This window comes from Notothenia coriiceps, unplaced genomic scaffold, assembly GCF_000735185.1.
Source record: "Notothenia coriiceps isolate Sejong01 unplaced genomic scaffold, NC01 NC01_scaffold00037843, whole genome shotgun sequence".
In the NCBI taxonomy this organism is placed as follows: Eukaryota; Metazoa; Chordata; class Actinopteri; order Perciformes; family Nototheniidae; genus Notothenia; species Notothenia coriiceps.
In genome coordinates, this window is record NW_011370544.1 from 10,943 (window position 1) to 23,468 (window position 12,526).

At 39.4% G+C, this 12,526-nt stretch overlaps 3 protein-coding genes across 4 annotated transcripts in view; 1 reads left to right on the forward strand and 2 right to left on the reverse strand.

The window, feature by feature from the left end:
• tm7sf3 (transmembrane 7 superfamily member 3) overlaps positions 1-3,570 on the reverse strand; it is a 13,265-nt gene extending 9,695 nt beyond the window's left edge. The window contains exons 1-2 of the mRNA XM_010797357.1: positions 3,320-3,570; positions 1,617-1,771 (exon numbers count right to left, since the gene is read on the reverse strand). Coding sequence (XP_010795659.1) covers positions 1,617-1,771; positions 3,320-3,383 — 219 coding nt within the window. The 5' untranslated portion in view covers positions 3,384-3,570. The remainder of the gene's footprint in view (positions 1-1,616; positions 1,772-3,319) is intronic.
• Positions 3,571-4,203: 633 nt separating this feature from the next.
• On the reverse strand, positions 4,204-9,275 carry fgfr1op2 (FGFR1 oncogene partner 2). 2 transcript variants are annotated; one of them, XM_010797359.1, is made up of 6 exons: positions 9,164-9,275; positions 8,081-8,217; positions 7,747-7,864; positions 7,502-7,644; positions 7,027-7,140; positions 4,204-4,656 (listed from the first exon to the last, which is right to left on the reverse strand). In XM_010797359.1, exons 2-6 carry the CDS (start codon positions 8,213-8,215, stop codon positions 4,519-4,521), a joined length of 648 nt encoding a protein of 215 aa, XP_010795661.1. In that variant the 5' UTR covers positions 8,216-8,217; positions 9,164-9,275; the 3' UTR covers positions 4,204-4,518. The 2 variants fall into 2 exon arrangements, with proteins under 2 accessions (XP_010795661.1, XP_010795660.1); XM_010797358.1 differs by having other exon boundaries at positions 8,976-9,252.
• On the forward strand, positions 9,276-12,280 carry med21 (mediator complex subunit 21). The gene is made up of 4 exons (XM_010797360.1): positions 9,276-9,364; positions 9,763-9,877; positions 10,345-10,445; positions 11,645-12,280. The coding sequence occupies exons 1-4, from the start codon at positions 9,323-9,325 to the stop codon at positions 11,822-11,824; spliced, it is 438 nt and encodes a 145-aa protein (XP_010795662.1). The 5' UTR covers positions 9,276-9,322; the 3' UTR covers positions 11,825-12,280.
• Positions 12,281-12,526: the final 246 nt, after the last annotated feature.

The window sequence follows — 12,526 nt, forward strand, 5'->3', positions numbered from 1 at the left end:
CGCTCAGGCAGCACTCGGAAAAACTGGAGTGTATACATATTGAGTGAATAACAACAAACCTAAAAAAAGGATGTTGTGGTTTACAACTTGCAGAGAGTAACAGTGATAGCGACAAAGGGGAACAGGAAATGATGGCTTGATAACAGAGTGTCATTAAACGCTGTCTACTCTTCCTCTTTCACTCTGTATGTTGCAGATTTGTTTTGTAGCTAGTGGTCGTCTCCTTTTTTCCACTGAGATTAGTTTTCTTCTGCAGCGTGGATCTAAAGCTTGCTGAGACTTCTGGGATGGACGCTTTTTCTCTCAGGCCGCCCTGTCTGCCACTCATGACCGTCAGCTGACTGCCCCTCTCCCAGTGGGCCAGACCACCTCGCTCACAAAGCCTCATTCACTAATCAGGGCTTGAGCTCACTCCCTGCTCATACAGTAAGAGTGAGTATGCTTTTAATTTCACAGTTTGGATGAGCTTTTACTGCTGCTTTTTATACAGTCACTCGCTTCAAGAATAACTCAAGAAAATGGGATTTGATCGGGTCTTTCTCGGTGCACTCTCTGTACCATGAAGAACATGCAGTAATCCATCAGCTCCCAGAAATAACAGCTGTGATAAATGCTAAGCTAATAACAACACATGAATCGCCTCATATTTCAACAAGACTTTATCCATCAATTTCAAAAAACTTAAAATAAGTGAATGTGTCCGGTAGTAAAGTCAAATGTAATTAAGTGGCCTAATAAATAAAGAAACAAGCCTAAACTCATGAAAACTCATCTCTTTAGACTCCACTTTGAGCGATTGAATTACTAACAAAGCACTTATATACTAATAAAGGACTGTCTTATCTAAAGCCAGTTGAGTAGCACTTGAAATGTTTGGCTCTATGAAACCTGATGTACTTATATGATTCTGTTTTCTTCAAGGTTGTATCTTCCTGGTCGAATGCACTTATTGTAAGTTGCTTTGGATAAAAGCGTCAGCTAAATGCAATGCAATGTAATGTAAACATTCATTTTGATATTACTAATAACATATATTCACAAGGAAAGATGTGAGAAGAGATTGGAGACTTCTTACTGCCTTTGTCCAAAAATCTGCTTACAGGCTTTACTTTACATTCTTCTGTAGCAGTGTTTCACATGTTTTAAATATATGAACATGATTTGAGTGGACTAATCCTTAAGTTTAAGGACAGAAAAGACAATCGCCAACTATTTTGTTAATCGTTGAAGTGAATTATTGGCCAAAATGCAAGAAAATGCTGTTTTCAGGCTCTTAAATATGAAGGCGTCCTGCTTTTCTCAGTTTTATATTAAATTAAACTGAATATGTCTGGCTTGTGGACTCAAGGAATTTGGGCTGCAGCGTGTAAAAGACTTTGCTTGGAAACCTGAGAGTCGCCGGTTCAAGTCCCCAAATGGACCACGCACAGACTGGTGCACTTTAGCAAGCAACAGTTAAAAGACCAGGTTCTCTGTTGACTATATTCAGCTTTTTCATCTATCATAAGAAGCATACTTTCTGTGGCATCTTCTCAACAGCGAGTTCAAGATATTATTCTCAGCCATTCTCTCCTGAGCAGACACTAGTGGAGAAATGTCTGTGAGCACTTCCTCACCCTGGTGTAGGAGAGCGTGGCGTTGCGGTGCTGCGTGTGGAACTGCAGAGTGATGAAGGCCACCTCGGGGGGGATCCTGGACACCACGGCCTGCACCGTCTCGTTCTGAGAGACGCTCACGTTCTGGAAAGTTCCCGGCAAGAAGATCACACGGTCTGCAGCAGAGAAGAAGGACCGGTCAGTCACATGATGTGATTTCATCTGATGACTGCTGTGTGCTGCTTGTAAAGCACTCAGCTGCTGTGTCACCCAATAAAATAAAACAGCAATAAATAACGAACGATAAATCTATTTGCTGTGAAACAACATGATCTTTTTTAATGGTCACAACAGCAACAATCTACCAATGAGATCTGAGAACACATTAAAAACAAATCTATGGGAAGGAGATTTACAATAAATACTAAAAGATCGATCACTAGAAAACCTTACAGTTCACTAAAGCATCTTATCAAAAGTCTTGAAGATATTTTCTCACAGCAATCATTTGGTCCTATCTGTACGCTCAACTTGTCACAGTCAGTGAACTTTCCACTGTTTTGATCTCCCTCACATATCTCTCTCATCAAAGTCAGAGAAACTGTACAACCAACTTTTTCCATTGAACTTCTACAAAGCTGCATATTATAACTCTGTAATAAGTGCAATCCTTTGTCTGATGTTATTTCATGTGTCACACGGAGAGGAGGAATGTCAGCTATGGAGCTCCAAGCTGTGCAGAATAGATTAGCTGCAGGTTACACGTGCTGCAGCCTTATCGTCTCTGAGCATTTACAGGGCACGCTCCAGATCTTTCTACCATGTGAGCAAGAGGAAAAATGTGAAGCCTTGAGTTCGTCAGAAACCATAAGAGGATATTTAATGGCTAAAACAATATTGTACTGTAAATAAAAGTGAAAAACATGAGATTATACACCACTATCAGTTACTTTTTGATGTAGACTACAAGAACAAACACTGAAACATTCAAATTAGGCATAGAACTCTGAATAATTATACATTCCTAATATTTTAATACTGGCCTAAATCAGTGGTTACTTGAGGCTTAAATCTGTGATCTGTAAAAGTCTTTCAGAATAAAGTGTGTTTGTTACTTCATCTCAACTTGATGCTGCTGACATATTTCTGTCATCTATCAAAGTGATTATTTAAATACTGTAAATATACTTGGTTTTAATACTTCATTCTACAACACACCATTTGTTTGGATTCAAAGGTCTAAAAGATTTAACAGTGTTAACTGGACTTTGATTTTTCTGTTGCACTTTGAACAGATCTGAACTTACTGTTGTTATCCTGTAAGACAGTAGGTCATTGAGTAAATATGAATGAAAAACAATGATATTATGTTGAGAATTAGAGGAATATTAACATTTATAGTAAGAATAACTAATACATGTCCTGATAAATAAACTTGTTTAATCAAAAAACTACTGACTATATGAGGTTTGAGATATATATACTAGACTTAAAAATCATTTGACACAGAGCCTGTTTGTGAGTTAATATGGGATTTAGCTGCTAGATAATGCTAGCTTAAGCTACACAACAATAACAAGTTGAGCATAGTGACACTTCAGTGATTTACATACAAACAGATATGAATCACAGAATTACCAGGTTCATGTGAATAACCAAATACTAGTCGGTTGTAGAGAATGGGAAGGATAAAAAAGAAAGCAGTGCAAATGACTGTAACTCACTCTCCATCTGAGCTTGAACTTTGCAAACCAGAAGCAGCAGCGGGCACCAAATCCAAAGAGACATGTTCCTCTGCTTCAAACAAAGCTTTTTTATCTGCAGCTTAGTAAAACCATGGGTTACATCGTAGTTTCCTGTGTTGGGGTAGAAGAAGTCCCTGCAGAGGCGACATGCTTCCCAGAGAGAGACACGCAGACAGTACAGAGGTTCGGTTCACCAACTGTCTGTCTTCTCCCTCTGCCGCTCTGCGGCTCCGACAGCTGTACGAGAATCTCGCTCTCGGTCCCGCGAGAGCTCCCCTCCCTCTCCACACCCTATTTGCTCCACACAGATTAAAGCGTGATCGGTGACACAAGGATAAATGTGATTTCATTTTTTTTAAATGGCATTGGTGGACAAAGTACTCAGATGTTTTACTTTAAATATTCTGTATAAATTGTAAACTGCTTGTGATATTGGGCTATAGGCCTATAGATAAACTTTGATTGATAAAAGTGACAGTCCTGTATACAAAATGTACTGCAGATGTATTCGCATCAGAATGTACTTACATTTATAAAAGTAAAAGTATTAATTTGGCACAACGGCAATTTCACATTGATATATGAGTTACAACTGTTTCTGGTTATAATATTTTAGTATTTAGTCAGAAAAGTTTTAGAATAAAAATAGTTCCGGTTACAGAAATGTTCTTTAACCACTGAATTAAACTCTCCTGGCATGTTGTAGTTCTGCAGCAGAAATAGAAGGTGGATGTTTCAGCAGATCCTGTATGTTGGAAAATGTGGGTAAAAAAACACATTTGGGTGGGTAAAAAACAGTACCAAAAACATGGGGTTTGTCATTTGAAAGTAAAATGAAATGAATATCAACCAAGCAGAGACCATTTCATGTTCACGGATTTATTTGAACTCAAGCCCTTCTTTTACCCATTCACGCATTAAAACATCTCAGACACTACAGACTCATGCATGCTGGCTAAATTAGCAAACAAAACAAAAGTACCAACAAAAAAAGAGGATGATGTGTGTTCACACGACATGTGTCTGAGTCCTCAGACGAGGATGCAGCATCTCCCTGTGAAGGCTCCAGGAGAAGGGATAAGATCTTCTGACTATCTGTAGGGGGAAGGATTAAGTGGTATGTGTGTGTTTGTATGTGGCAGCAGCAAGGGGGGGGGGATGTAGTAACTGTGGGCTCCCTAACTCTTTCTCAGGCTGACGTCAGCGCTGGTCAGCAACGGCGACAGTGACGTGCTCTCTGATGTTTCTTCTCTCTTCAGAACCAGGAAAGCCTCTCGACTGATTCCCAGCAGCTCTCGTAGTCCACTGTTCTCCAGCTAACAAACAAAAACATATAGCCGTACAATCAGATGGGATACTATCAACACTATTACTATCTATAAATATTGATGTGGAGCTTGCTTTTCATTTAAGGAACAGGGTCTAAATTTACATTAGTGGTTTCGAATCAATTATATCACCACATATACAGTGGGGCAAAAAAGTATTTAGTCAGCCACCAATTGTGCAAGTTCTCCCACTTAAAAAGATGAGAGAGGCCTGTAATTTGCATGCTAGGTATACCTCAACTATGAGAGAAAAAAAAAATCCTGAAAATCATATTGTCTGATTTTTAAAGAATTTATTTGCAAATTATGGTGGAAAATAAGTATTTGGTCAATAACAAAAGTTCATCTCAATACTTTGTTATATACCCTTTGTTGGCAATGACAGAGGTCAAACGTTTTCTGTAAGTCTTCACAAGGTTTTCACACACTGTTGCTGATATTTTGGCCCATTCCTCCATGCAGATCTCCTCTAGAGCAGTGATGTTTTGGGGCTGTCGCTGGGCAACACGGACTTTCAACTCCCTCCAAAGATTTTCTATGGGGTTGAGATCTGGAGACTGGCTAGGCCACTCCAGGACCTTGAAATGCTTCTTACGAAGCCACTCCTTCGTTGCCCGGGCGGTGTGTTTGGGATCATTGTCATGCTGAAAGACCCAGCCACGTTTCATCTTCAATGCCCTTGCTGATGGAAGGAGGTTGTCACTCAAAATCTCACGATACATGGCCCCATTCATTCTTTCCTTTACACGGATCAGTCGTCCTGGTCCCTTTGCAGAAAAACAGCCCCAAAGCATGATGTTTCCACCCCCATGTTTCACAGTAGGTATGGTGTTCTTTGGATGCAACTCAGCATTCTTTCTCCTCCAAACACGTCTAGTTGAGTTTTCACCAAAAAGTTCTATTTTGGTTTCATCTGACCATATGACATTCTCCCAATCCTCTTCTGGATCATCTAAATGCTCTCTAGCAAACTTCAGACGGCCTGGACATGTACTGGCTTAAGCAGGGGGACACGTCTGGCACTGCAGGATTTGAGTCCCTGGCGGCGTAGTGTGTTACTGATGGTAGCCTTTGTTACTTTGGTCCCAGCTCTCTGCAGGTCATTGACTAGGTCCCCCCGTGTGGTTCTGGGATTTTTGCTCACCGTTCTTGTGATCATTTTGACCCCACGGGGTGAGATCTTGCGTGGAGCCCCAGATCGAGGGAGATTATCAGTGGTCTTGTATGTCTTCCATTTTCTAATAATTGCTCCCACAGTTGATTTCTTCACACCAAGCTGCTTACCTATTGCAGATTCAATCTTCCCAGCCTGGTGCAGGTCTACAATTTTGTTTCTGGTGTCCTTTGACAGCTCTTTGGTCTTGGCCATAGTGGAGTTTGGAGTGTGACTGTTTGAGGTTGTGGACAGGTGTCTTTTATACTGATAACGAGTTCAAAAAGGTGCCATTAATACAGTTAACAAGTGGAGGACAGAGGAGGCTCTTAAAGAAGAAGTTACAGGTCTGTGAGAGCCAGAAATCTTGTTTGTTTGTAGGTGACCAAATACTTATTTTACCAAGGAATTTACCAATTAATTCATTAAAAATCCTACAATGTGATTTCCTGGATTCTTTCCCCCCATTCTGTCTCTCATAGTTGAGGTATACCTAGGATGAAAATTACAGGCCTCTCATCTTTTTAAGTGGGAGAACTTGCACAACTGGTGGCTGACTAAATACTTTTTTGCCCCACTGTACCATCAGTCTTACTTAAATTCATTATCTCCGTGACTTCTCTGCCAGTTTTGCCCTTAGGAAGCTGGACATTTGGCACAGCTGTCAAGTGTTTGAGGGGTTGTGTGTGTAAATGCATTAACACATGGTTGAATATATAAACATGGTCGCGGCTATTGCCATTTTGTGCATTTACATATCATCTTGGTCACAGTCTGGGTTCACAACTGGCTTATTAAACTGAATGGAACATTTAGGTACAGAGGGAGATGCAGGATTTTGTTGTCTCCACATTCGCCGTTTCTTTCAAATTCACAACATAACATTATAGACTGGGTACTTAAAATGTGAAGGGATTTAACAGGGTTTTATGTACATCCAGAATGAGGGGGCTTCTGTCATTTTAACCAGTGCTGTCTGTTGATTGTTTTGGTCATAGTTCTTTCACTACCACCTATTTAACAATGTTACTCTCCCTAGACTAGATTTTTCTGGAATTTCATGCGCTGTGTTAGTTAGCGAGAACAAACATGTGTTTATCAAGTGCTTAGGATTTTGTGTTTTTGTGTAAAAGAACCCACCAGCAAGTGTATGTGGACAACTGTTGGAAGTGCATGTAGAAGTATGGGGGGACATGTTTTCTTACCTCGAGCTGTTTAATCCTCTCCTCGTCTTCACATATTCCCCCCTCGTCCACCTCTATCGCCTTCCTCATCACAGAGGCCATCTCATTGATCTTGTCTATGTGTGCCTGCATTTCCTACAAAGATGACATTTCTTTTTTAGAAACACTCCCTTTATCACTGGAACATGTTCAATATTTTCTACATGGACCCTTTTTTAAACATTTGCTGCTGCTGTTAATTTGACAAATGCAATACACTTTCTGAGGCTGATGCAAATGCAATTTCAATAGGCCTGAATGATAAACAATAAAAAATAAAAATAAAGTTCTTAATATCAGAGACAGTGTTAGTAGGGAAAGTGTATATATCCTTTTTTGTGTTTATGCTAAAGTTAGTCTTTAGTTGCTTAATGCAGACAAGTTACAAGTGTCACATGTATTGTCTAATATTCCCCAAATGAGAGGGCACTTAAAAGAACAAGTGGGCCTCCCTGACCGTGGTGTGCTGCTCTTTCAGCTGAGTCACGATGGTCGGGTCGTCCCTCTTGCTGGCCATGAGCAGCCTGAACACCTGCTCCCTGTATTTGGTCATGATGAGCTCTAAGGCAGACTGGTGTTCCTCTAACGACGACCGTAGCTCTGCAGAAATAGGGAACATGGGGTTGTTTTGCGTACTACATTTATTTTGTGTTAATTAAAACAGATCCAAAGCTAAGTTAGTATCACAAATTAACTGCGTACCTTTGTTGTCCTGCTGGAGGTCTCTGATCTGGCGGTTTTCCTGTTGGATTCCTAGGACCAGACTAGAACGAGGACGATGTCGGGCCACCTGGTTCAATGAGTCGATCTCCTCCTGGTACTAACAACAAGAAACAACTCAGATTAAATAACTGGATGATTTTAGCCTAAAGAAAAATCCCAAAAATGGTCAGGCTTTGAAATCAAACTTGAAAAACTCTCTTTAAAGTGATTTGCCAATGTTTTATACACCAGTATGTCAATGTTTTGTAGTTTGTTTCAGTAGTTTTGTGTTGCAGCATCTATAAAAACATTTACATTCAACGCGACACCATACCTGTTGCATGGCCTCCACTCGCTTGTTGAGCGATGTTGTCTGTTCAATTAACATCTCTGCAGCATTGTCGTGGTTACGAAGCCTCTCCACTAAGGATTTGGCGTCTGACAGGACCTTCTCTATAGTACAGTTCATGCCTGAGGAAAAACAAGTCATTATTAATATGAAGGATTCAATATGAACCTTGCCAATGCCAACACTGCGTGTAAGCTATCAATGACATTTTAAATTGTGTTGTAAAAGCCAGGCTAATGTTCTCCAGTCTCATTTAATGACTTTACTGAGTTGGCTCAAAGTTCATGTAAATATACCTTGTGGACTGTATTTTATCTTTTAATCTTTTAAATTGAGCCAGATAAAGCAATGAAGGACTCATCAAGCTATCCTTCATCACTTACTGATCTCAAGGTTAGATTCCTACCAACAGAAACGTAAGCTCCCTATGTGTACACCTTTAGTAAGAGTAACATTAATTGCATAGGACAATGTCCAGAATAAAGTACAAACACATGAATTCAGAGAACTAACCAAAAACACCATTCATATTGTTCATGTAGCATTTAGCTCGTTGCTAAACCTACCCTCTTCCTCGTAACATCTTGAATGACAGCTGCTGTCAGTTTATTAGCTTAAGCTGACATGTCCTTATTTTAAGGGGTTATATTTATTGAGAGGTAGTACGGAATACGTATCTTTGCTGTAGTAAACAGTATGGTTGAGTATACTAGCTAGGTGTAACATAATATTACCAGCAGCTAACTTATTAGGTGACTTATTAACCACACTTATAATGCAATGACACACATGTTGCTTTTACTGGTAGACTCTGCTCGACTGACATTTCTGACAGTTCTTTTAAAAGTTAGAATATTAGTAAAAGAAGACCCTCTCGTACCTGCAGAACTCAAAGTGCAAGACATTGTAGTTTAGCTAGTCCGTTACTTCCTGTTGATGTTTAGTAGCTAATACTAGCTACAGGCTAACATGAGTTCCCATCAAGGAACTACATGTAACGTTAGTGGTTCTGATGCAGCGTTAACACATGGAATTGACAGCAGACATCCACTTGTTCAAACACTTTACTTGTGTGCTGTAAATTCCGTCTTGAGATAGTTTAGGTGGTTACAGGCGCTGGTTACAGCTATCCGAATGATAAAGCTTCCGAAGTAACGTCCAAATCCCGCGATGTTTGTTTTTATTTCACGGGCATTCTCGCGATAGTTTAGCCAAAATACAGAAAACATGGCGGACAGGCTAACACAACTACAAGACGCTGTCAATTCGGTAAGACACATTTGCGTGTTTTAAACTACAATTTACACATAATAACTTTATGTTGACTGTTAATATTATCTCAAGAAAGTAACTGGTCAGTCTAGTAGCCCCATTGTTTTTGAGTAACCGCTTAACATCGCTACATTAATGTGAGCTGATGACCAGGGCCTGTAACGTTAACCAACAACTGGTTCAACTTCAGGTTAATGCACATTGCACACAGCATAAGTTCGTGTAAAAGCATTGGAGCCACCATTCTTACTAGCTAACAGGGTGTTGAATACTTCCTATAATTCATCATGTATGTATATAGCTCCCTGTTTGAATTAATGTGATATGTAAATGTCCCCTCTGTAGGACGAATAAAGGGATTCTGATTTTGAATCCTGATGTTTTTGTGTGTGCAGCTTGCAGATCAGTTTTGCAATGCCATCGGCGTCCTGCAGCAGTGTGCTCCTCCTGCCTCCTTCAATAACATCCAGACGGGTATCAACAAAGACCAGCCAGCAAACCCAACCGAAGGTCCATTATTTAAGTCACTTATCTTTGTTAGTTACTTTTCTGTCTCTGTCTTTTGTCATTCTATCTACCTTCTCAACAATTTCAGGACTACATCATTGATGCACCAAACGAATAATCCTATTAAAAAGACATGGGGTATTGTGAGATGTGACTAATGCATAATATACTACAGCCACCTGTAATTTCCCTTAATATTTTCAGTCTTATCTTTTGCTGAAGATTTACAGGCATGGAATTAAATTAGCATCTCCCCCCTGCCTAATACAGGTTAGCTGTGGCAGGTCAAACGTGCCACCATTACATATAGTTTTTCCTATTATTAAGACATTTATTTTTAATGAGCAATTCCTTAATTACAACTAGTCAGGGAAATGTTCCATATTTCTACAGACTCTGCTTAAAGTAGATAGAAACGTCATTTATTCGACATTAGGATGACCTTTTAAATGTTTTTAATCCTCATCCAGAATATGCCCAGCTATTTGCAGCCCTGATCGCCAGAACAGCCAAAGATGTGGATGTACTCATCGACTCTCTGCCCAGTGAGGAGTCCACTGCAGCTCTGCAGGTCTGTACATTCCCTAACATCTGTCACACACGCATTTCACTTACACATTCCATGGTAAAAACATAGAAAAACCGAGTTAGTATTTCATGCTTCCTGTCAGCAGAGGGAGCCAGCTGAACGCTTGTACAGCTGCGTGTCTGTCTGCTCTTAAAACAAATTATTATAGTCATGGACTATATATATATTTATTTTCTAAATCTTGCAAAACTTTCAAAAATAAATATATAAACTATAGATTAAGGTTTGCTTGTTTAAAGACATTTTAAGAACTCTTAAAAACTATTTTGCCCTTGTGATGAACCTGAAGAAGAATATTTCACATGGTTTTCGGGGTCAGTGATTTATTTTTTATTGCATTTAATTTAATTATAGCTTTTTATTCTCAATAAAGATAGAGAAGAAATGTTGCCTCTATTTCTGTGTTGTTCCGCTTCCTGAACATAGAACGGTATATTTATGTAGTGACTGTTATAAATAGTATTCCGCTGATGATGAGTTCCAATATTTTTAAGCACTGATCTTTTACACTACATCCAAAGTAACACCAGTAGGAGAGTTCAACAACTGAAATCCAAATCAGTTGAGAAGTGTTTTTTGTTTAAGTTAATTCCCCCTCTGTGGGACTAATAAAGGTATTCTGATTCTGAAGATCATTAAGAAAAAGATAATAATGGTTTTATTTTTTAGCTGAATGCTACATTTTCCAACACAATCTCCTACAACAATACAAAGTCAGGACCTTGGTTATAATTATCTTCTTTTTTTTTTAAAGGATCTCCTTGATTTTTTTGATGTGTTTTTCAGGCTGTATATAAATGTAGGTATTTAAAAATCTGAATCAGAATACCTTTATTAATCCCACAGAGGGGAATTCACGTATGAATAAAAAAATAAAAAAACATACGGAAACTCAAAATAGAAGGTAATAAGAACATAAATTACTAAATGATGCAGTAGCAACTAAACAAAAAACTGAAACTCTTCATATGCGTATACAAAGGTATTGCCTAGTAATATTTGGCAAAGTTGTGTCGGTGCTGCATATTTTCTTGTATTGCCACACCTAGAACAGAGGTATCACAGTTGTGACGTGTGACATAATCACTACAGCTCTAAATGATGAGGCTTTAAAACAAATGATTGTTTGCGCCACAACTATATTTGTATAATAAAGTTGTGCTGAATGTTCCCTCCATCAGGCGGCCAGTCTGCGGCAGCTGGAGGAAGAGAACCACGATGCAGCCGCCCGTCTGGAGGAGGTGGTGTACCGCGGGGACATGCTTCTGGAGAAGATCCAGAGCGCCCTGGCTGACATCGCCCAGTCTCAGCTCCGCACCCGCAACGGAGCACCCCCCCAGCCCTCCCCGGCCGAATCCTGACCCGGACAATAATATGTCTTTTCCTTCATTTTAAAACTTTATTTTTACCCTTTTTCAAACCTTAAAAAACTCCAAAATATGCGGAAAATGCCTGTAAAGGTAATTTGAAATGTAAGATAATTGAGTTGCTTATTGAGATGGTATTGTCCCACAGCAGCCCCCAGTCTCAAGGCAAACACACGCTGAAAAAGGTCTTCACATACTCACTGTTTCATATATGGACCTTACTGCTGGTGCCAAGATACTTGTGTATGCTCCAAATGGCCATCCTGTCATGTTTTTTATGTTGTACATTGGTTAAGTCTGTTTTGTATATTTATGAATGAAATGATATTCTTATTTTGGAGTATCTGTACTGAAAAACCTGGACACTTTGCAACTAACAAACACTCTCAGCTCATTGTAAATCTGAGGTGTTGTTTTTTTAATAAAGCTTGAAAAAACACTTTTGAGGAACTCACGTCTGGCCTTAGTCTATTTCATGACATTTCAGTATGTCATAAGTTGGTAAAAAAATAGCATGGGGGGGAAAATGACTAGCTGCTGAAGGCTTTAATGGGGAATAGGACTGCTGAAAACAATTCAAGATTCAGTATGCAAAGTGAGAACATTTATTCCCTGGGATTATTTCAGACTGAACTTTATAAAGCTTGGGCTGCAGGCCAGAAAGTCTATAACCCAAATCTAAATAAAAACAGACTT